Source organism: Lotus japonicus, chromosome 2 (genome assembly GCF_012489685.1).
Source record: "Lotus japonicus ecotype B-129 chromosome 2, LjGifu_v1.2".
NCBI lineage: Eukaryota > Viridiplantae > Streptophyta > Magnoliopsida > Fabales > Fabaceae > Lotus > Lotus japonicus.
Window position 1 is genome coordinate 43,492,843 of NC_080042.1, and position 24,385 is coordinate 43,517,227.

At 36.0% G+C, this 24,385-nt stretch overlaps 1 protein-coding gene and 1 pseudogene across 27 annotated transcripts; one reads left to right on the forward strand and one right to left on the reverse strand.

Annotated features, from left to right (window-relative positions):
• The first annotated feature begins 3,704 nt into the window (after positions 1-3,704).
• On the forward strand, positions 3,705-17,153 carry LOC130738060 (uncharacterized). 27 transcript variants are annotated; one of them, XR_009019153.1, is made up of 8 exons: positions 3,705-4,237; positions 4,336-5,004; positions 5,294-5,329; positions 6,068-6,141; positions 6,292-6,547; positions 13,003-13,161; positions 13,267-13,344; positions 15,363-17,153. XR_009019153.1 is itself a non-coding variant. In XM_057589961.1 (7 exons), the coding sequence occupies exons 3-7, from the start codon at positions 6,073-6,075 to the stop codon at positions 15,475-15,477; spliced, it is 552 nt and encodes a 183-aa protein (XP_057445944.1). In that variant the 5' UTR covers positions 3,705-4,237; positions 4,336-5,004; positions 6,068-6,072; the 3' UTR covers positions 15,478-17,153. The 27 variants fall into 27 exon arrangements, 1 of the variants encoding a protein (XP_057445944.1); XR_009019152.1 differs by lacking the exon at positions 15,363-17,153 and adding an exon at positions 14,394-15,337; XR_009019161.1 differs by lacking the exon at positions 15,363-17,153 and adding an exon at positions 5,837-5,916 and having other exon boundaries at positions 6,246-6,547; positions 13,267-13,504.
• A 901-nt stretch (positions 17,154-18,054) lies between these two features.
• On the reverse strand, positions 18,055-23,137 carry LOC130738062 (disease resistance protein RPV1-like; annotated as a pseudogene).
• Positions 23,138-24,385: the final 1,248 nt, after the last annotated feature.

Consider the following 24,385-nt stretch of genomic DNA (forward strand, 5'->3'; position numbering starts at 1 on the left):
CTTCCAAAAAAAATCATATATGCGAATTTTAAAATTTATTATGACTCCGACCACCACTATTAAACCAATCTAACTGAGATCGAGTTAGGTTGGTTCGAATTAAAATGCAAGAATTCAGAAGTGCGAACTAAATTAAATATGATTGATCAGTTCAAACATTTAAGCACCATAAATCTGAACTAACCCGATCATATTACACCATGTTTATTTTGTTTCATAAAATAATTTTTTTAAATAAAAAAACTCAAACTATTAATTAAAGAAGCGTGCTTTGTTTTCCCTAATTTTCTTTTTTAATTAAACAAAATCTTTTTAAAAAATTAGTTTACAAAGCATGCCACATAGGAGAGATAATTACATTTGATTTTAATTTTAATTAAAATAATAACATATTTTCTAATTTGGCGGAATTCAATTGGATGTCTGTGTAAAACTATTTTACACTGTCAGTGCATATCCATTAAACTCTTAATGAGTTTAATGGGGTGCACTGACAGTGTAAACCATATTTACACAGTCATCCAATAGAAATGCTTCTTTTTGCCACATCAGATTATTTTTAAAAATGATTTTGTTTCATTAAAAATAAAAATCAGAGAAAAATCAAAACACGTTTCTCCCATTCTAGAACTGCAGATTTCACTCCTTCAATTGCAGATTTAAACGTACCCAATAATCAGTAGACACCGGAGGAAGGAGTGAGGAATTAGATCAGAGGAAGGTTTGGCTTGGTGAGTAATTGGGTTTGGATTGAACTCTGAGTTTGTTACCTCGCCATTATCGGTCTTCTCTCCTCCCTCTCTATTCCTTTTCTATTTTCTTCATTTTCATTTTAGGGCTGGGTTGTTTGGATGGTAATCAATTCAATTTTGGGGAATGGATCATGTAGAGGGAGTGACAAATATCTCACGAAACTCCCCATCAATCCTTGCTTAGCACACATCATAGGTGAATCTGTCACAAGGGCTGCTGGTTTTGGATTGTGCAGGTCTGGAATAGGCGAAGCGTGCTTTGTTTTCCCTAATTTTCTTTTTTAATTAAACAAAATCTTTTTAAAAAATTAGTTTACAAAGCATGCCACATAGGAGAGATAATTACATTTGATTTTAATTTTAATTAAAATAATAACATATTTTCTGATTTGGCGGAATTCAATTGGATGTCTGTGTAAAACTATTTTACACTGTCAGTGCATATCCATTAAACTCTTATGATATTATTCATTACAATAATCTCTTAATAAAAGTTAGGATAACGGGATATGTGCGTCCATGTGGGGCTGCATAGTCTTAAAGGCTAATGGTCCAGCCTCCACCGCAGCACATCACACATCCCACAGATACACTTCCATTTCTCTATATTTTATTTTCACAAATTATAATAAAATACAAATATACTAATAAGATCCTATAGACTTAGTGAGCTTTTCAAATAATTAGTTCGTCTTCGATCTATAAGTGGTGTGCATAAAAATAAAATGACTTAATCTACCCACTTATTAACACAGTGATTGTTACTTGTAATAGTGTATTCAGGTAAAACAATTAACAATACCTTAACATTGAGTTAGTTTCTTAAGAAGGTACGGTTGAGACAATAGTTAAATAGGATAATACCTTAACATTGAGTTAGTTTCATCCAATTGTATTTCAATCTCGAGGTCGTCTTATTCTTCATGATTTTCTTTACTTCAATCATTGCTTGTTTGCAAGATCTCATTATTAACAAATTTTCAACTATTGATTTGCATGAACTTTGAAATCACCCCATAGAATTAGTATATTCACTTGGTCCTAAGGGTTCGATAATTAGGACTTACAATCCTGTATTACTTGAGAGAAAGAGTAACCTTCTCTAGTTTGCCATGTGTTTTTAGCGCAACAACACACACACAAAAACCGATATATACAGTTCTTACCTAGGAGACACCAAAAATCCTACAACGATTCTTTTGACTAGGAGTTGAGAAGATCGTTAAAGAGCATGAAGAGCACAAGTAGAGGCTGTTGAGGATAGAATTCCGCTTATCCGTTTCCTTAGTTTTATGACGGCGACGCCTAATATGCATCAGTTATAAAGTAGTCCAATTTTAGACCTATGGGGTTGACCTGGTACACTAGGTTCAACCAGTATTTATTCATATGTATTTTAAATTTTTAATGTTCATTTTAAAGTTAATTAATTTAAAATTGTGTTTTGCTGCCTAATACATTGTGCTGGAAATTGACGCCAGAGAACAACATCGTGACGATGGAGACACGGCGGCAATGCGGCAGAGACATGATGGTGGCAGAATTGCATATGCTCGCCACCACACACCTGATCCAATTTCCCAACTCTCTCTCTCTCCTTCCTCTTTTTCCCCCCTTCATCTCCCTTTGCCCACTGGTTAAGATTTATCAAAAATAACTAACATGATATCCTAAAAACCAAAGCAGCAACATACCATACTAATTCAACCAAATTTATTTCACATCAGACAAAGTAACAAACCAGTGAAATTCAAAATTGACAATAACACTTGAATGGGGTTTCCCTAGAAAATGAGTGAATCAAAAGTCAAATTCCTAAAATCTAAACCCAGATCCATGAAGGTGAGGATGCAAAAGTGTGTTGTGAAAGGAAGAAAAATCAGATCTTGTTTCGTACATTGAGAAGGAGAGTTAGTCATGACGATCTGCGCGCGTGAGCTTCGGCGACAGTGCTGCTGAGTGGAAGCGAAGCCTTTGTAGAGGTTGCAGCCGAAAGAGCCAGATGCGTGGTGGCTAGCATATGCACACCCTTTGTTGGTTCCGACGATTGCTCTCTTCTTCACCAGCCGTCACCATCACCTCCTAAATTGTCGATGCCACCGATATGGACCGATCCAGGGAGAATCAAACCAAAGAGCCTGCAGTGAAATAAGCTGAAGCCATCTTTACCATGATTTAATCACCCTGACAACAACAATGAAATGAGTCATCCGAAAAGATGATAGCAGTATGAGGAGAAAAGGCAATGTGGGTAACAGGGTAAGGGAGAGATTATGTTCTAATGACATTTCTGTTTAAAATAATAAGTTTTGAAATAATAAAAAATTCATAAAGGTGGTCACCTGTTATAACCAGTTAAAATAGTGAGTGTAAAATTGGACTACTTTTTCACTAGTCCATAGGCGTCGCTTTAACTATCATTTCTTGAATCTTTCTCCTCATACCAAATTATTTTTAATATAAAATTCTCTGAATATTCATATATATTATATTAATTTTAGAACATTAAAATCATACAAAAATATTTCCGAAAACATACTTTGTAAGCGTAAATAGGCTTAAATAAGTTTTTGATCCCTATCCTTTACCTCACTTTTGGCATTGGTTCCTCGTCGAAGTAAATATGGACAATCGTCCCTAACCTTTGCTGAAACGATTGGTTTTGGTCCCTCCACAGATTTTGGTCAACACCGGAGCTCTGTGTCCTATGTGGCATGGCCACGTGGGATTAATGAGGCCAAGTGGATTTTTTTTTTAAAAAAAACTCATAATTAAAAGAAAAATCAATCTATCTATCTATCTATCTATCTATCTATCTATCTATCTATTATAATAGGATCCTCTCCAACAGAGAGTTCTCTCCATCCTCTCCTGCAGGGTTTTAAACTGTTGGATAAATTCAATGGTCTAGAAAATTTCATGTAATAAAATAATAAGTTATTATTGATTAAGTTAAGGCAAACAAAAAATCATGTTCCAACCCTCTGTCTTTGGCGACTGCGCACCCTCTTCACCGCGTCACCACTGTAAGACCGCCTATCAGAGGAATCTGCAGTGCCGCACTCGCAATCTCTCCCTCGTACTGCGTCTCCTCTGTCTATGTCTATCTTTACCGTTGCAGAGACTCTACACTCCACAAATCAGAAGACAACGCCGTCGTTCCCCACCGGAACCCAGCCCCTCCAATTGAGATGCAAGAAGGCCAAACACGTTTGCAGTGATTAATGTTCCTCTTTTTTCACACTTTGCTTTCCCCATTTTCCAGTATATGTGATCAATTTTTATTTTCAGTAGAGATTTTTTTTAAAATTCCAGTAGAGATTTTTTTTTAAATTTCACAAACAAATACAAGAAATTTTGAAGATTATGTAACAAATTTTGATTTTCCTTTACTGCATAAAGAAGCAGAGTTGAACGGTGGTGAAAAACGTTGGAGGAGGAGAAGATGAACAGTGCTACAAAATATCATGTGGTTTTTTTATTTGGTAAATCTAATTTTCTTTGGGTGGTGGGATTCACTATGAGATTCGTTCTACGGTTGATATTAATAGTAGTAATCCGTTGGATTCATTTGATCAAACAGCCAAAAAATTGCTGGAGGGAGCTGAGCTGCAGAGAGCAGCTGCGGGAGAGGATCCAATTCCATTCCATTATAATATAGTAATGCTGAAGCGCGCAATGTGGCGCTGCCACGTCAACGTTTATTCCTCTAACAAAAGAGCCCACATCAGCAATTTTAATGACGTGTCATAATGTAATTTCTGAAGGATGGAACAGAGCTAGAGATCCACACACACAGAATAGAAGATCGACAGACACAAAATAGAACTACAGATCAACCCCGTAAAAACCTTATTTTCATCTTCCCCAATCCTCTTGGTCGAGAACCTCACGGTTCGTCAGCCTGCAACTACGACGATGGCGACACAACCACTTCTTCCTCCCGTGATACAGGCTTCATGAACCAACCATGGCTGCCCCCTTTTCCTGACAACGGACGAGGAAGCGACGCAGACTCTTCTCCCTTCTCCCGCGACTATGTCAACGGTGACAAGTTAATTCCGACACAATCCTTCTTCTTTCGCTTCCCCTCCCGTGAGTTAGTGTTCGGGAACTATCAACTATGTATATTTCGCTGTGCAGTTTCATCTCCGCTGAGCCTAGCACCCTGTCCCCTTCAATTTTCGATGGCCAATTGCTCCAGGAGCAATATCAGAGTCCAACTTCAATGGATATCATGGAAACGACAAAGGTAATCTTTCCCCTTCATTTTCAATTCTTATTTTTGTTTTGTTTCATCTTACTAGGATACAATACAACTGCTGGATTGAGGGAACATATTTTACTTGTAAAAATTGCAGTTTTCCCTTTAGTCATCCAAGTCCTTTAGTAAATTGGGATTATGTCGATCATTACCTACATCTACATAAAAGTAAATATTGATCTATGACTAAAAGAGGCAGTGAGGAGGATTGATATAACTTAAGTGAGGAGGATTGATACAAATTTTCTATATTATTGAAAAACTATATTTGCTGCAGGTTGCAGAAACAACATTTTTACAAGATGGGAGAAAGGTTTGGGAAATTAATGTTTCTGCCTTTATATGAATCACTATGCTTTGGACCTTATAAGTTCTTTGAACATTTTGGTCAAACTTTGCTTCTTCTATGTTATATCTCACCTGGTATGTTATTTGTGTCCTTTGCCATTTGAGAAATTTAGATTGCAAATCTTGCTCTGTTTCATTTGTCTTTTGCATGATATTTACCTATGACACCATTTCCCTATTAGCACGGCTCAAGCTTTTGTTTTTTAATAAATATTTGGTCCTCTACTTGCACTCTACATCATTTGAGAGCAATTAATACCACCCCAGCATGAACTAAAGATTAATTTCTTTCTCTATGTTTTTTTCACAAATGGAAAATAGCAACTAATCAAGGGCTCCCTGTTCCGATTGTGGTCAAAATGTTTCTCATTAGAAGTTGAACTGATATTGGATGCTATTATTAAATATTTCATATGATGTCCATCATAATCATAGGTTCAGGATTTTAATCATATATTACTATTTATAATAGGCAGAACAATGCATTCCCCCTTTGCTTTTAGCTGCGCAGATGCCAAGTTGTAAATTGTAATCAATCATATCTCTTCCAAGGTGCTGAACCTGGTCCTCCCTACACCATGAGATCATCTCATTACAAATGCTGCTAAATTTAATTTATATCTATTCATACATCAGAAGTCATTTTAAACTGATTAATAACATCTTAAATTTGCATCTATTTCTAAAAATATCCTATTTGCAGGTAAAATGGTTCTACTGGATAAATTACTTTCCAAACTAAAAGAACGGGATTCCAGGGCACTTAAATTTACACAGGTCGGTTCTATATAAGAATTAGAATCTTTTCAGATGGATATCAATAACTTATTTTACCTGGTGTATTTGTTTCAATTCTAGCTTATTTTATATCTCTTCTACAGATGACTAGGTTGTTAGATTTAATTGAAGATTATTTAATGTTTCAAGGATACCAATATTCCTGCATTGATGACAATACTGATGGAGAACATCGTAAAGCTTCCATGGCTGTTTTTGTTGCCATTAATCTTGCTGCTGCTGACATTGTCATTCACGTGCCATGCACGGGTAATTAGGTGGTTTGGGCATGTATGGAATTGAGCATCATGTATTCGATAGAGCTGTTGGCCAAATTGGAAGTAAGGGACCAAATGCCCTGCAGACCTACACACTTCCGAGACTGGACAAGTCCAGGTACTACCATGTAAGACCCCGAATTAAATAATTATATTATTTATTTACTTTCGTCGTGTTGATTTATTAAGTAATTATATTTTATTGTTTTATGTTATTTTCACGACTCGAATCCTATTACGAGTCACGAAAACTATTTATATAATAATTAAGTTCAAATTATGTTTAAGGTTGACACTGTAGTCATCTTAAGTAATAGCACGAGCCATATTCGCACCCGACTACGGTCGAGAGTGTCCGAAAAAGGCTATATCCGCTCCTAGAGCACTGTTTAAAAGAATTTTAGAATTGAAGGGAGAATAAGAACCTCTAGGTATTTTTCCCATGACCAGTGTTTCGATACGAAACCCTGGACTGTACGCTTGTTAGGTTTTGCTTCCCGAAAGTCTGTCGAAGCTAGACTTTAACTTCTCGGAGACTGTAATTAAGACCCTGAATGAAGAATTTTTCTATTCGGAGCTTCTAACGAAGTTTCCAACCGCCATGCCTCATTTCTTTCGACGTTTGTGATCTTTTTCCTGAAGGAAGTTTCTTCATCCGACGTCGACTGCAAAAAGTAGTTTTTCGGCATAAATCGACTCACACCGTCTTTGAGACGTTTTCCTCAATTTAAAGAACCTTGATTTGAGTTTCGACATTCTGTCGCCGAATACTCAATTTTTACTAGCAGATGAAAGTACCAAAACGACCGGAACCGCGAAATATCGATTTTTCGGATTTTCCCCTCTCCTATAAAAAGGGAAAAAATTGAGAAAATATCTCATTTTCTACCAAAGTGGCCGAAGCTTAGAGAGAGAGAGAGAGAGTGGAGCAGAGCTTTTTCAATTCTTGCCCGATCGTCCTGATTTCGGAAGCTACGCATAGGCACAGAGGTAAGGAAGCTTAATCTTACTTCTATTTCTGCTTTCTGTCGGCTTATTCTATCTATTTCTGTGCTCAAAGTTTTGAGCTTTTTGTAAAAATGTCTGATTACCTCGATTTTTCTTTCCAACTATCTTCTACTGCAACCCAACATGCTATAATCACTGTCGGATCGTTCGGATTTTCACCGAGTCGCCGTAGATCTGAAAAAGCTGACTAAAAACCCATTTTCTTCACATGTGCTTACTTTATTATCAAAAAGTCGCAACCAAGCTTAGTACCCTTGAGATTAAGTGCTATAAACGTCGTTGTGAACAACTCCATCAATTTTGTTTTTCAGAATTTCAACTTTGAGTTTTTGGTCATTAATTCTGGACCAAAATACCCCTAAGTCGTATTTTCAGTCGTTAAATATTTCTGAGAGTTTCCCTGGCCTAGATATCACCTACGAATACCTAGGAATTATATTAGATCGAAGAAAAAGTTCGGAAACCCTATTTTCTAAAGTGACCGAAACTTTTTGGAGCTGTACCGTGTCTAAAAATAATTTTTGGGTTAGTATGGCCTGAACCATAGCGTAGCCCTTTCCGTTGTCGAAATTTTGGCTGTGGTTTCGTGTCATTCCGAGTTCTGTAGCTCGAGTTATGCGCGTTTTAGCGAACGAAGTCTCCGTTGTCCGTTCATGCCTAAATGTCGAACTCTAGAGCTTCGAAAGCTTCTTTTCGGGTTTTGATAGTTTTATTAGTTGTATTGTTTCTTAGCGACTAAGAAATGATACTTTGCTTAAGGTTTGAAACGAGTTGAGCTGAGGAAAGAGATTTTGGAGCAATTGGTGAGGTTTCACAACTGAGGATGACGCCCGGAGAACTTGCTAAGTTCGGGAGCTTTATTTTGGATTGGACTGGGATGTTGAGCTTGGATGGAGAAAATGGCTAAGGTAAGGGTAACTCAGTTTTATGGCGTCTTTGAGTCTTGCATGCTTTTATTGCACTGCATGCGTTTGAGATGAAGGTGTTTAAATTGATTGACATTTGATTTTGACTGTTGTGTTGAACTGGGAAATTGTTTTCTGGAGGCTTCGGCCGAGTGAACTTATTGAGGCGTGTGTCTCCATTTTCTGAGAGGCTTCGGCTGTTTACTGGTTTATGTCATTACTGCTTTCTAGTTGACATGATAGGGTTATGTTTTCCAGCACTGAATTATTGATTCATCGCTCAATAGAGCGTGATGTGTTTGTGCGGATATGGAACTGAATCGATGTATGCTTGTTGATATTAAGAGTAACATAGGGTTACTCCGTCTTGATTATTGGATTTGAAATTGTTGATATTTGTGCATATGCGTTGTTGGACCGACTGTGTGGCCTTCGTGGCGTTAGTAAGTAGCAGATCAGTGGTTTTCGTTCCACGTGATTGTCCCGTCTTGCGAGACGCTTTTGATTTGACCGACTGTGTGGCCTTCGTGGCGTTATTAAGTGGCAGTGGAGTGGATGTTTTCACATGACTGTCCCGTCCTTCGAGGCGTTATCAAGTGGTAGTGGAGTGAATATTTTCACATGACTATCCCGTCCTTCGAGGCGTTACTTAGTGGCAGTGGAGTGGATATTTTCACAGGACTGTCCCGTCTTGTGAGACGTTATTGTTTGATTGATATTGTTGAGGATTGTCGATACCTGATTTGATGTTATATTGTTGAGGATTATTGATATCTGATTTGTCGTTATATTGTTGAGGATTATTGATATATGATTTGTCGTTATATTGTTAAGGATTGTTGATATCTGATTTGATGCTATATTGTTGAAGTTATTGTTATCTGAATTAACCTATGCTGTTAAGTTATTGATTCATGAGTTAGTTTATGTTGTTAAGTTTTGCTGGTATCTGTTTTAAAACCATATCGTTGATTTTGCTGATATGCTGATATGTTTAATTCTGTTAAATATATGATTCGATTTCATGATCGATAGGATGAGTTGTCATCTATCCTGAATTAAATTGGTAGCTTACTTACCATGGCATGTATTAGATTTGAATAATATATGCTTTTCTCTTTATTATATGGTAATTGCATGAAGTTAACCCTTTCTATTTGCTACTTGTTGTTTGGGTGCTTAACGCTATTAGGCGAGGGAGAATCTTCGATGGAGCTTGACCTTCGTATGAGTCGGAGAGGAGAACTTGAAGAACTGTGGAAGACTTGAAGAATAGAGTCGGGTGTAGAGTTAAAGTCTTGGGTTAGAGAGCTTACCCTTATTGGTTTAAGCTTGCATAAAGATTTTAGGAATTTATATTTGGGGTTTCGGGTACTCGCCTTGTTCAAGGCATGATGTAAATCCCTTTGTAGTTGGGAGTATGCATGACATGTTTTGGAAATACATTTGTAAAGAAAAAAATATACTCGTGTTTATACATTCTTTTGGAAAAATATTGCATATTTACTTTAATAGGTTACTAAAGTGACCCCCGGAAATCGGGGTGTTATATTGTGGTATCAGAGCTTTGGTTGAGAAACCAGAGCTTGTTGGGGAATAGGTCTTCTGTGCTAGGTTGTTTGAACTCTGTAATTGATCGGCTGGGTGTTGATCGATTGACAGAGTGTTACCATATAGATTATATGATTAATTGTTTATTTTGTCTACTAGATGTTTCTTGCTTGTTGTTGTCTTGAGCACTAACCCCTTAACTTCTGACTAGATGGTTAGTACCCCCACCAAAATATTAATTGTTCTTGTTGTTTGTCTACTTTGTTATACGGTATTCCAGGTAGAAACTACATGTTGTTGAACGGGGAAAGGAGTATGCATTAGGCACATTCCTTTGACCGTTGTTTTTGTTCTGAATAGGACAGTTGTATAGGGTTTAGAGAAGTGCTAAACCTAGAAGTTGTTTTGTACGGATAGGTTAGTAAGGAGAGATAGAAGCTTAGAATGAATCCTAAGGGAGTGTTGTTTGAGTTCCAGGAACTAAGGTTGTATTTCTTCTAGATGAAGTTGTTAGAGATTGAGTAGATTAAGAGATGATCTTAATTTAGAAGTGACCACTTGATGAGATAGACTCATTGGCCTTACTAGTGAGTTTTTTCTGAATTTTCTTCCGCAAGATATTGAGCCTGATCAACTTAATATTGAGGGGTTGATATTTTGAATCACAGCTGGCATGGACTATGATAAGAGGATTGATTAGAGTTGATCGTTGACTAGTCGAGTTTGGAAGATAAGTCTATATTAAGTGTTTGATTTTCCTTGTGAACAAGTTGTAGTTTTAAGAAATAGATTTCCACTTGAGGAGTGTAGGAGAGTTAAAGGACAATAGAAGTCCAAACTTGGTAAACGTTTAGACTTTAAGTCTAGGAATTCTTGTCTTAAGTGTCTGAGACTTAGAGATATTCCGATTTTGGGGAGGAACCTAAGAATTTGATTGACGTAGGAGTAACAAGACTAAGGAAGGAAGTTCTAGTGTTGAGTTGAAGGCTTGAAGTTGTTATAAGTGGATAGGTCACCAAGAGCCTAAGTGTGAACAAAACCTTGAGGATGGTTTGATTTGAGTAAGTTAAGTTATGTCAGAAGTCTGATGTTGGAAATGTAGCTTAGGGCTGAATCGTGAGTTTTGGGGAGATTAAGGATTCTATCATAAGCACTTGATGGTAGAGGGTTAAGATTTCAATCTTTGGAAGTTGATGACTTTAATGTAGTTAAACGATTAATTGATGACTAGAACTTATGTCCTTAAGGTTGATTAAGGGGAGAAGGAATATTGGAATCTCTTTCGTCTGAGCCCAAGCCTTAGGGTTGAATCCTTGTGTTATGACTTAAGGAGAATCTCGGAGTCTCGTTTAACGTTACAAGCTTTGTCTTTGGTCGTCTTTAATGATAGTGCATCAGTATGGAAGTTTTTGATTGTCAGATAGTCATTAAGTAGTTGGTTCACGTGATTACTCTAAGTAGAGATAGACTAAGTCCAGAGATCCAATGTTGAAGAGTCTTAAGTATTCTTTCGAAAGTTATGAAACCATAGGTTATGTGACTTCGTGCTAATTGCACTAAGAGGCTAGACTTAATGGATTACCGCCTAGTTAGACTCTAGAGGAATAAGTGTTGATCAAACAAAGATTTTGGATTTCAGAGAAACATGCTAAGATTAACAACTGAGATTTGCTAAGTTGAATTAGAATCTTTGGGTCAAGATTGATTTTGTAAATTGAGAATCATTGATTTTGTCGATACCTGATTTGATGTTATATTGTTGATGATTATTGATATCTGATTTGTCGTTATATTGTTGAGGATTATTGATATATGATTTGTCGTTATATTGTTAAGGATTGTTGATATCTGATTTGATGCTATATTGTTGAAGTTATTGTTATCTGAATTAACCTATACTGTTAAGTTATTGATTCATGAGTTAGTTTATGTTGTTAAGTTTTGTTGGTATCTGTTTTAAAACCATATCGTTGATTTTGCTGATATGCTGATATGTTTAATTCTATTAAATATATGATTCGATTTCATGATCGATAGGATGAGTTGTCATCTATCCTGAATTAAATTGGTAGCTTACTTACCATGGCATGTATTAGATTTGAATAATATGCTTTTCTCTTTATTATGTGGTAATTGCATGAAGTTAACCCTTTCTATTTGCTACTTGTTGTTTGGGCGCTTAACGCTATTAGGCGAGGGAGAATCTTCGATGGAGCTTGACCTTCGTACGAGTCGGAGAGGAGAACTTGAAGAACTGTGGAAGACTTGAAGAATAGAGTCGGGTGTAGAGTTAGAGTCTTGGATTAGAGAGCTTACCCTTATTGGTTTAAGATTGCATAAAGATTTTAGGAATTTATATTTGGGGTTTCGGGTACTCGCCTTGTTCAAGGCTTGATGTAAATCCCTTTGTAGTTGGGAGTATGCATGACATGTTTTGGAAATACATTTGAAAAGAAAAAAATATACTCGTGTTTATACATTCTTTTGGAAAAATATTGCATATTTACTTTAATAGGTTACTAAAGTGACCCCCGGAAATCGGGGTGTTACATACCACATATCCAGGATTTTTTGAGAAACCCATGAGAACAATCCAGAAACAAAAACCAACTTAAGGATTTATCTGAGTTGTGACATATCAAGGAATATAGGAATTTAGTAGTAAGTTTGTTATTGCAGTGATGATTCAAAAGTTTCCTTTTTGCTGATTTCTCTGCCTCCCTATGATAAATCCCACCTTCTACATTTCATCTGAAAATCATCTCTTAATCTAACAATGACAAAAATTTGTAGAAGCACCATTAAGAAGAGCTGACCAGATGAAGGAGATATATGATAGACGATAGACAAATAGTTGAGGGGGATAAAAAAGAAATTATAAGTCAAACAACTAAGATATTTAGAGGTACATGATAGGGAATTATTGCACCCTATGAACCATGTAGCCAACCTCACGTGGCTACATTAGAAGTGTCAAAATATATATGTCGACCTGCACTATGGCCAGGTCGGTTCTATATAAGAATTAGAATCCTTTCAAATGGCTGTCAATAACTTATTTTTCCTGCTGTATTTGTTTCAATTCTAGCTTATTGTATATCTCTTCTTCATATGACTAGGCTGTTATATATACTTGAAGATTATTTAATGTTTCATGGATACCAACATTCCCGCATAGAAGACAATATTGATGGAGAACATCGTCATGCTTCCACTGCTGTTTTTGTTGCCATTAATCTTGCTACTGCTGACATTGACATTCTTTATCACAGTGACTGGTGAGTATTTCACTTATGTCAGCACCCTTCCGATTTAGATTATTGCCTTATGTACACAACTAATTGTTCGTTCATAATTGGTGGTGTTAAAACGAGAACCAGCAGGTTGACCTATAAGCTCAAGATCAGGCTCATAGGATTCGCCAGAAGAAAGAAGTTGAATTTTACATATTCTGCTCAGAGGTGTGTGATTTTATACTTATTTTGCTCATTATTAGGTATGTTTCTAATATTATAATTCTATCTAGAAGTATGGATACAAGCACTGTACATAAATAATATAATTCAAAGATTTAAGTATTGAAGGAATCCAAAAATCGTTGTGTTTGACAACTATTTTAAAGTGCTGGTGCCTCCTATTTCCTGCTTTCATTTTGTGTCAATATCTCATATCATGGTAATTGCACAGTATACAATTGAGGAAAAAGTCATTGAAAGGGTTTAAAAAAAGCAAAGTAACTTTGAATTAATCCTTCTGAAACCTTCCTTATGATTTAAGAGTAAACTAATGCACATGTCACACTCTTACTCATACATTAATTTTGGTGTGGAGATACATCCAAGGTTGACAGAATCGCGATTCTACGTAGGACGAGAAAGGGGGTGCAGAATCGTAAACTCGTATAAACGTAGCAGGGACGCTACGATTCCACAAATATATAAATATATTATATGCATCTAAATTCATATATATGCATACAAACTACCTTAACATAAAATAAAAATCTCTTTAAAAGCACTAATGTAGGCCAAGCAATTCATTCAAATTAACATCCATATAATCATCATTCCATTCAACTTCATCTTCATTTTCTTCATCTTCATTTTCTTCTTCATCTTCACATTCACCATGGTTCTATTGCTCTAGAATCACTAGATCCAAACTCTCATTCTCATTTTCATTCAGAGTTTCAAAATCCGAGTTGTCCACATCCAAGTCTTCATTGTTTTCATCAAAATCTTTCTCCATAATCCAGAAAGTAGAATCGGTGACGGCCCGTGATTCTACGATTCTACCTGTAACAACGACGATTCCACCTGATTCTACTCGATAGCGATTCTGCTACCGATTCAACACGTAGGAGCCTTGTAACATCGTAGAATCGTACGACTCGCGATTTTGTCAACCTTGGATACATCTAACCTCCAACTTTTTTTTACTCTTTATGTTTATTGAAAGTTCTTTGTTAGAGTGACGTGTTACATGCTCAAAACCACAAGTTCTAGCTCAGGCTTGGCTATTCAATATTTGCTCACAACAAATATCATCGGATGAAGAAGAACCTTTGGTGTTTAAAAAGAAAAAAAAGCTAGCATTGAAAAAGTCGAGACATCGTGCATCATTTAATCAATAAGAAATCAACGGCACAAATGACATTACTTCAGCAGACGAAGAACAAATTTTGATTCAAACCTTGAGGACAAACACATCTAAGAGAACCAAAGTTAGCAATACAAACACCACAAGGAAGCCAAAAAGATTAACAAGACAAAAAAAATAGAGAGTAATTCCATGTGTAGCTTATATTTCATTTTCTACAATTTACGTCATGTATTTGACTATTTTATTTCAAAATCAAAAGCTTATTTTAATTACATCATGCTCTTAGTTCAAAATAATGGTTACATTAAATTTGACAATAACCACTCATTAGTGAATTGAAAAGAAAAAAAAATCCAATAATACATAAACTCCAGTAATGCACGAAATATAGTCAATCACTTTGTATGTCTTAACAACCACCAATAATATAAGAAATATTTATACGCAGATACACTACACATTTAGTCAGTCGTATTCGCCCGCGCAACGCGCGGGTTGTTGTCTAGTTTTAATTTATTTTACTAACTTTTCCTTCCATAAAAATTGTATTTCTGACGTACTAATTTGTTGAAATTTTAGTTTTCAAAATCAATTTTAGTTTATTTTCTAACTTTTCCTACCATGACATTTTCATAAACTTTCATATAACTCTTTTGGTTTACCTTTTTTAATTTCATGACATATGACATATGATATTACTTATTTCTTCTTCTTTTACTATTCTTATATGAGTGTGAGTTTGAGGTCTGTAAGGTAATTTTATCCTTAATCCCTTACATAGAAGTGTGGTCAAGTAGTCAATCTATGTTTGTTTTCTTCTAGAAAACTTTTGACCTGTTAATGAGTATTTGACTCCATCTGTGATCAATTTTTTTAGTAAAGATTCGGCCTTTGCCAATTTCATTAATCAATGTAAGTGGAATCTACAAACAAGGCATGAGCAACAACAGGTGGAGGCTCATGCCACCAAACATGAAAAAGGAAATTACTAGCTTGAGCTGCCAGTTCATGGGCCACATTGTTAGCCTGTCTTCTTGTATCACTGCTTCTATCTCTGGCGGACATGAACTAGTAAGGCATGTATTACAGCTAATGAATCAGACTCCACAATCACATTTTCCAAATCCATTTCTGATGCCATTTGTAGACACCAACGAACAGCATAGGCTTCAGCTAATAAGGGATCCCAGCGATGTTGCTCCACCTTCGTTGCTGCCATCATAAGTTCACCTCTATCTGATCTAGCAACCAGTCCAAATCCAGTGGAGTTATGGCCTGACCAACCAGCATCTACATTTAATTTAATGACTCCTTGTGGCGGTGCTTCCCATATGATATTCCTTAGCTTGCTTGCTCATCAACACTTGATTCACATCGTTCTTGAGCCTCTATCCACTCCAAATGGTTATTTATAGACAGTTGTATCATCATTCCTGGATCAGCCACTACCTGATTGAAATAAGCATTATTCCTTGCCCTCCAAATAACATGAAGCAGTTGTATAACAGCCACAACCCAATCTTCATCTTGCTGGCGAAATCCTTGCTCAAGCCATTCACTAAAACCAAGTGAGACATAATCAGAATGCAGGCCTAGAGGATGAGCGAACCATGCAGCTCGTGCCCAATTACAGTGCAGAAAAAGATGATTTAAATTTTCCTCTACTTGTTGCTGGCATATTAAGCACTCTTGTTGGACTTGCATTCCTCTCTTTGCCAAATTAGCTCTACATGCCAAGGTGTTCGTTGCAGCCTTATAAGCAAATTGTTTAAATTTGCTGGGAATCTTTGCTGACCAGATTACTTTCCAAGGGAATTGTGCCACAACTGAAGAGCTTGCTTCATTGCTCATCTTTTTGTTTTGTATCTGGATATATGTTGATCTTACTGTGAAATCTCCAAACCTGCTCCATCTCCAGAAAGCACTATCACTTCCTTCTGCCCAACTCAAAGGTATAAGTTTTATTTTTTGAGCTTCTGCATGATTGAAGATCTGATCTATTAGTGGCCCATTCCATCTCCTGCTTTCCTGCAAAATAAGTGAAGAAACTCGAGCATCTTGTGGTAGAATGGTCTGAGGAGAACGAATTACACCATCTCCACAACCAGGGAGCCATGCATCATGCCATCTCCTAAGATCTTTACCATCTCCGACCCTCCATTTTAATCCTTCCCGAACAGTCCCAAGTGTCTCCCAAATACTCCTCCAAGAATAACTTGGTTGGAAACCAAGTTGAGCATTCAGTATAGAAGTTCGGGGGAAATACCTTGCTTTCAATACTCTATACAGCAGTGAACTCCCAGCCAATAATAGCCTCCATGCTTGCTTGGCTAATAATGCATGACGGAAATCAACCATTTGTCTGCAGATAAGTATTTTAAGCTTGGCGGAGTCCCTTTAATTTCCATAGTCACTCGCAATCACACAATAGAAGCTTTGATAAACTGTGGCATTATTTGATGCATTCAGGAACAATTATTAATTCATTCTCTCTTAGGTCTAATTCTTCCAAGTTAGGAAACAATGAGGGGAATAGGAAAAACTTGTAAAGGTTACCCCTATTAACGGGGGAGATAGGAAAAACTTACTACCTGAATTACAAATGACAGTTTGTACTCTATTTTTTGGTGTAAGGACAATGAACTCAGCTACCATGTCTTTTTGTGTATCAATTACAATTTTCACTTCTCTCAGCATCCAGGACCTTATGAAGTAGCTAGTCTACTTGCTGAAGAAGAAAGAATGAAAATCAGACTTAAAGATAGCATTAATACCACCGTAGAAATGATTATGTGAACTAAAGCCAGAGAGCTTAAAAGATTTTTAAATGCTAGTTTATTTGAGCCGGGAATAAAAGATTTTAAATCATATGCACACACAGAGGGTTACAGAAAGAAATTAGGATTTCAATGTACTGTCATGTAAATAGGGTCCAAGCAAAGATTTCTCATGGGACTCTTTCAATTAATATGCCTAAAAGAAGTTCAGTCATTCACAGTGACAACTAACAACTGACAAAGATGCAGCCATGAAGAGCAAACTATTTCCAGGGTTGAAACAAGAAAGAGAACAGCAAGTAATGTTTCAATTAAACTATATCATGACTTGTAGAACTATATTGCCTTTTTACATAAAGGACCAATATTAAACAATGCCTTGAAGAATGTGTTGCCTGCATTCTATCAGGACTAAGGTTCATATATAGCCTTTAAAATCATAACAATTTGAGACCAATTTTGGAAACTCATATGCAGCTACTACAACTCCCATGGTATTAACTTTCCACATCTAGAGAGAAAATCAATATTGGGTTACATTTGTGAAATCTGAAGTTATCTTTCTGCTAGAGTTCTCAAACAAATGTGATCCTGTTTATGTTATTATTCTAAAATACATACCTTCAGCTTTCAATTCAGTGTTCAGACCACACCTAAAAAGCACCTTCCATTATGCAACTTGGAATTTGAATTCTTCAGTTTATCTATTAAGGAAAAAGAGTGGTTTTCCAACATTAGAAATAATGAATTAGGCTAGGAATATACTTTTGGGGTATAGAGAAGAACAAGGCAAGCAATGTTTAAAAGGCTGAGAGGAAGAATAAAACACATCGTACTTGCAGATGTAGTCTGGCACCCAACTTCTCCAGAAACTCAATCTGTTGTTCAACTTCTCCTACAGGGAATAGAGCATCAATTAGCCTCAGTTTATTGATAATAGTCAACAAGTAATCCTGGTAAATATAATTAGAAAATACTAACCTCAATCAAGCGGAAACAGTTCATAAACCTGAGACTTTTGTGATTGGAGTTCTTTGTTTTTTTTTTTTTGACAGAACAAAACATAGAGTGAATGACATTAACTTGATCCAGCAATAATGAAGATTAAGCTTTGTATTTAAATCAGCTTGATTTTGGATGGCTTTCTTAAAAGGGTGGCATACTTGTAAATCATGAACACATGACAGATTTAACTAGCTAGAAGTCGTGTCGTGGCAAGTTCAAGTGTGAATTTCTATTTTTTACAAGGATCGTGAATTGAATACCTCCATGCTACATTTCTCTTTCAATACATGGATTCCAATATCTATGCTAATCTGCCCTTAGGATGCTAAAAGTTAGTCCACTCATTTTCTACAAGTAATTCGTCAAGAAAAATTCATCCTCGTAATTCTCTAATTTGTCGTATAGAAATGTGAATAAGATCCATAAAAGAATCAAATGAACCAATTTTCCAGTTAACGTGGTCTATTTGGATTCCAACTAATGTGCTGATATGAGCATAAATGCATAATTCAGGATGTCAGGTAACACAGCTTGAAAAAAAAAAGGCCAAACCTAAGCATATATTAGGGACTATTTACAACATACAGATTTAACAGATACTAGAAAGTGGAGGAAAGTAATTAAATGTAGTGTCCAAGAATTGTTATTTACAAAATAGGGTTGCACAAAAATGATTGATATACAGGGTCGAATGGAACCTCCTAACTGGAAGACACATCTTCATTTTCCTCCACATCAGAAGCAGTGCTTGAAAACGATGATTCACAGTCAAAATATTCCTCACAATCAGGATTGGTGAATCGAATATTCTCATGCTCATGCTCGTATTCTCTTTCAATCAAATCATATATCACATCATCCTCTTCAGGTGGTACCAAGTTCAAGTCTAAAGGATTCGTGAATCGGATATCCAGCATGTTTTGCTCTTTCAACACATGGATTCCAATTCCACAATCTAAGCCACTGGCAGTCCTAAACTCCACATGGTTCCACCCATTTTTTATAAATTTATCTTTCAATAAATAGTTTGTTTGGCTTAGCCTACGAAGAATGGTAAGACCCGAATATGGTGCCACTGGTAGGAAACCGGTGTATCTTGAATAGCCATTGATGAATACACTAAAATCCGACTGTTTAAAAGTAGGAGAAGGTGGAAAAGCTGTATATAGTATGATGCGAGGGATGTTGTTACGAAACCAGAAAGAAAGTGGCGGAGATCGACCCCTGTTCTGGTGCTCAAACCACTCTGGAATCGTTTCTCCTTCTAAGGTTTGCAATTCAAGATTAATTTGTACATCTTCATGCAGTTCCTGTTTAAGCGTAGAACATTAATTAATAATGATGAAATCAATAAATACATTCTAAACATAACAAATTAAATCAAATCAAAAACGTAACTAACCTGCCTCAGCAACATGCTTCTACAACTGGAACTCAAGGATGGACATCCGAATACATCTAAGTTGGTTAATCTTGGCAAAATTCCTTCACAAATTTCTCTTAGTTGCTTGCAATAAGCCAAGGAAAGCTCTCGTAAAAAGCGACATTCTTTGATGCATTCAGGTACAACTGTGATTGGACAATCCTCTAGGCGTAAATATTTTAAGTGAGGCAACAATGAGGGAATTAATACTAAATATTCATCTGACAGGTGGCTCCAATCGACAGTAAGCCTTTCTACTTTTGAAGGCAAAATGGAACTCTCTTTTTCATTCAACGTGGGAACTAATGCCATAGCTCCACCATCCATCACTTGTTCTTCACTCTCTCTCTCGTCCTCCTCTTCCCATATCCGCTGCTGACTGATTTTGAGCTTTGCTAGTTGCGGCATCGTGACTAAGCTCCTTGATGGCAGCAAGTGAGAAACTGTCATTTCTCGAAGTTGAGTAAGATTTCCAAATGAATGTGGGAACTTGCTTATGTAAGTGCCAACCAAATCAAGGTCTTTTATATTTTTCATCTCTTCTAATATTTCTGGAAAACTCTCAAGACTTGAACAACCTCTAAGCATGAGTTCTCCAAGAGAGGGCAACTTAAGGGGAGGAAAACTCTTAAGCTGAGAGCAATCATCAGCATTCAAGATTTTAAGTTTGTCCAACAACCCAACCGAATAGTCAATTGTAATTACTTTTGAACAACGTGCAAATGAAAGCTCTTCTAAATTTGGGAGACCAGATAGGTTAGGTATCTGTGTTAATAATCCACACCTTTTGAGATTTAAAACTTTCATAGTCACGAACTTCTGTTAACATGAAAAGAAAGAAAGAAAAACAAGAATCAAATGAATATTAGTGATGTATCATACACTAGACGATCAAGGGTTCATTATCATACTTGCCTTTGATGAACTTAACAACTCCAATGACATAAACCTACTCTCAGGTAATTTGCAAATGGAAAGTTTCTTTGGATGAAAGTCACCTGGTAAATATGCTAAAGGATATTTCCACCACTCTAGTACTCTTAAACTATTTGGAAGATACTTGGGACCTATAGAAAAATGACTTTTTCTAATAATAAGTGTTTTGAGTTTTTTCATCATCTTGAAAGCATCTCCATCCCAATCCACTTCTTCAAATGACGGGTAATCAAGATTTATCATTTCAATTTTGTTTGTTCCCTTCAAAAAGAAATAAAGACAAATCAATTAAACAAATAGGACATTAACACAAGTACTTAGAGACATGCAAATATTATAAAGGTAATTGTTAAACGCACTCCATTAACATCTAATTCCACCCCTTTTTTTTCCACGCACTTATAAGTGCGTGAACTAACACACTTAAAGGTGGGGGTGGGATTAGATGTCAGGGGATGCGTTTAACAATTACCTATTATAAAATCGGGGAAAATGGTAATATAACATTAGTAGCTTTGAATAATAAAAAAGACTAAATCAAGATCGAAGAGAAACAACAAAATCATTCAGACTAGTCTTACCGTATTTTCTTCCAAAACTTCAAATATATCTTCAAGAGACCATAGCCTACTGCGGTTTCCAGGCTCTTTTGGTGATTCCCGCCGCACAATTTCTTTACCCATATCCTCAATCAAGTCGTGTAGTGTCACTTCACCCCCTTTAGTAATCTTTACGAGAGATTTATCAACCAACACTCCAATTTGATATATTATGCTTTGGTCATAATGAGCATTGAGTGTATTTTTTACCTCTTGAAATCCTTGTCCATTGAAGCAACAAGCAATGTCTAAGAAAACACTCTGCTCTTCTTCCTTCAAAGCATCAAAGCTCACTTCAAGTATTTTTTGAATATTTTTATCTGGAATCCTTTCATATTGTTGTAATGCAGATTTCCATTCTTCTATGCTTTTTCCATACAAGTTAGAACCAATTACTTCCAAAGCCAATGGAAGACCGGAAGCATATTCCACTACACGGTTTAATATGTCCATATAACTTGGGCTAACTTTGTCCTTTTTAAAAGCTTTAAACCTGAGCAAGTCAAAAGCATCTTCCTCCTTCAACTCTTCCACTTCATATGTTCTTTTAACTCCATGACATGCTAGCAAGTGTTTATCCCGAGTAGTAATGATGACTCTACTACCAAGACCAAACCAAGTAGGGCTTCCGGCGAGATGCTCCAACTGCTCTTTCTTGTCAACATCTAGAATGATAAGAACCTTTTTTTTTTGGAACCTCCGTTGTATTATTGAACTTCCATGCTTAATACTTGTTATCTCAATTTCCTTCTCTCCAAGTACAGCCAAAAGGAGGGTCTTTTGAAGATGTAATAACCCATGTTTGTTTGAATTTTCTCGAACATTTTCTAAAAAACATAAACCTTCAAAATGGTCAGCAATGGAATTGTAAACTGCTAGAGAAAGTGTTGTTTTACCAATCCCTCCTATTCCATGAATTCCTACCATGTGAACTCTATCGTCAGACTCAAGATCCAAAAGCAATACCACTTGTCGCACTTGGGACTCTAGCCCAACTGGGTAATCAGCAACAGGTAAAGCTACACGATTAATCTTTCTTGAAACTTCTTTAACAATGTTTCCGATAAACTCGTGTTCATAAGATCCATCTCTGCCCAATAAGAGAAGTGCATTTTGTGTTAAGTAATAACAATTAATGAATTCATCATGTTCGTGAAATAGTAAAGAAACACAATATAAGAAGGGAAAAAGAGGGTGAAGTGGGGTGCCTGGGTTTGTAATGGGAGCCTGACAAATTAGCGGCTTTGTTAAGAGCCATCTTCCATTTTTGCAACCTCTCCATGTTGTCCTTCAACTTTTCCTTTCTATCCTTAAACCTCTTCTCATGCTTGTACAGTGCTTCAGCATAAGTCCCACTTTGATGTCTGACATGAGAAGGATCCACATCATAGAAAACCGGAAAAACCAACCGACCTTTTTCCTTGAAACACTCCATGATGGTGACAAGTTCATCCAGGCAAAATGAAGAAGAAGCATAGTTCACAGAGAAGATAGGGATGGCGATCCTTGACTCTTGAATGGCCTTGATAAGTGCGGGTGTGATTTCATCTCCTCTCTTAAGGTCCTCATCATCAATGAAGGTGTGGATTCCCTTGTCTGAGAGAGTTTTGTAGAGATTGCCAGTAAAACCAAAGCGAGTATCAGAGCCCCTGAAGCTGAGGAATACATCGTAACAGAATGCATAGGTGAAGGAGGATGATGATGATGATGATGGTAGCAGAGCCATGAGAAAGAAAGCTTGGAATGATAAGTGTGGAATATGAATGGTGTGTGTGAGTCTCGAAAACAATGTATATAAAGAGCACTGAATTGATTGACTTTAAAGTTTAAACTGATATAGTTAGTCTCTTTTTAATTTGTGATATAAAGAGAAAATGAATGTTATATATGTTCGCAACGCCTTACAGGAAATTTGTTGTGTCTTGTCTGTATTATTGAAAATAGACATAAGTAACTGTGTGATTCATTGTATCCACTGGTTTATGGTAATAAATTTGCTGATTTACTTTACTGACCAACATTTACAAACATGTCAGAGTGTCAATCATTGTAGAAATTTAGAGGAAATTTGTTCTCTTCACACGCTTTGTACTAAACCAATAACGACATGCATTATTTTATTTTAATATGGATTTCATCATATAACAATATAAAGCTAACTAGCTAAGTATTGTAAGTAATGAGAACAAAGCAAGCAAATCTACATGAGATATATAGAAGACAAAATTATAGGGGAAAGGGATTTCATATATAGATCCTAGAAAGAAGTGTCAAAAATACTCCCTCTTTTCCTCTATAACTATCATTTTAAGGTTGTTGCACAAGTATTAAGAAATATCAATTAATGTTCTTGTTTTATTAAAATTACAATTTAACTTCCTATTATACCTTTTATCTCTCGTATTAATTCTAACTTTTCAAATTTCCTACCACCAATAAATGAAGGGTACAATTGGTAAAATATAATTAATATTCTCTTGAATTTTGTAAAGTGGCAGATAATTAGGAACAAAATTCTGCTAGAAATAATGTTAGTTATTTAGGAAAGGAGTGAGTATATACGAACATGCCCGTGTCAGTGATTTTCACTCTTCTTTCTTTGAATGGTGCACAAGTCCTATTCTTTGCATCAAGGATTCTTAATTTGCTGGTGTTGGTGTTGGTGGGGCGGGTGGTGTTATTTAGTGTGGAGGGTTGTATTTTATAGCTATTACTAGTATGTATACCCGTGCCGATGCACGGGGGACATATTTCAAAGTATATATTAATTTACTTTTGATATATAGAATTATTTATTTTATTTAAATGAAAAGTAAATGTAAGTATTATTTTTTATTTGATTAATTTTTTATGATATAATAAATTGTATTATTTTCGTTTTCATATCTCCAAATAAGTTTACACAATTTACAACTTATAAAATTGATAGAAAATATGGATTGCATATTAAATTACATTTTTTTACACTATATCATTGTGATTTCCTAAACTATAAATAAATACGGATGGGTAAAAAAATTTAAAGAATGCAATAATAATTCTCTTATATAAAATACTATAATATATTTATCAAAAAGCAAGAACATTTAACTAAAAATCGCAACAGATATCTCAGGTGGAAAAACACAACATTCCAGTAAAGCATACAAAATTGTTGGAT